The sequence below is a fragment of the Branchiostoma floridae genome, chromosome 3 (genome assembly GCF_000003815.2).
Source record: "Branchiostoma floridae strain S238N-H82 chromosome 3, Bfl_VNyyK, whole genome shotgun sequence".
Classification (NCBI taxonomy): Eukaryota; Metazoa; Chordata; class Leptocardii; order Amphioxiformes; family Branchiostomatidae; genus Branchiostoma; species Branchiostoma floridae.
Genome location: NC_049981.1, coordinates 29094829 through 29095560, shown reverse-complemented (window position 1 = coordinate 29095560; position 732 = coordinate 29094829). Strand labels below are relative to the sequence as shown.

The window sequence follows — 732 nt, the reverse complement described above, 5'->3', positions numbered from 1 at the left end:
TTTTACCCCATTATCGACCAACTGTACAATTGTAGGACATAGTGAAACGAAGTGATACATTTCGTATGTTGATGCATGTTTGTTCTTTCGATTATCCCCACTTTCAGATATCCGAAATCTTTCGGTCACAATTTCTTCACCCAATTCCGAAAACGTGACTTCAGTTGCCTTGACAACAAACCAGCACAGGTAGATTCAATCAAATAATACTTCCTCCACCTTTGGATTACTGAACTGTTCTGAAATAAAAAAAGAATGAATTTCGAAAGTAAGACGTGAACGCCATAGCGTGACTTATACGGCCATGATTATATATAATAGATAATGATATGATTTGAAACATAACGAATAGACATACGTCTGGATCAATATCATTTTACGTTACATCATGGACAATAATCAAATACAATTGTTCTCTGTTACTGTACTTTGTGAAGAAAAGCGGGGTCCAATGCACTGGAGAGTTCTGCGCGAAGTCTTCCTTTCCGGTTTAAGTTGGGTTTGTAGATCCGCTCGTCGATGGCCTCCCTGACTCCGCGCTCATACCACCTTGGTTCGCGGTCAAGGATGTTTGTTGTCTCCAGTTTATAAAGGGAATGTGTGGTGGTGGATTGGCGATAACACTGGGGTCTCCTTTATAGTTATATACTTTTTTTTACTGAGAGTAACACAAATTATATTTCCAAGGGTGAGATGTTCAATATATGGAAATGGAGTTCTTGACAGTGGAGA

General features: G+C 39.1%; 1 protein-coding gene across 1 annotated transcript in view; it reads left to right on the top strand.

Annotated features, from left to right (window-relative positions):
- The window catches only part of LOC118411806, a 9363-nt gene extending 9170 nt beyond the window's left edge, over positions 1-193 (top strand). Inside the window, exon 11 of the mRNA XM_035814292.1 lies at positions 108-193. Coding sequence (XP_035670185.1) covers positions 108-193 — 86 coding nt within the window. The remainder of the gene's footprint in view (positions 1-107) is intronic.
- The last annotated feature ends 539 nt before the right edge of the window (positions 194-732 follow it).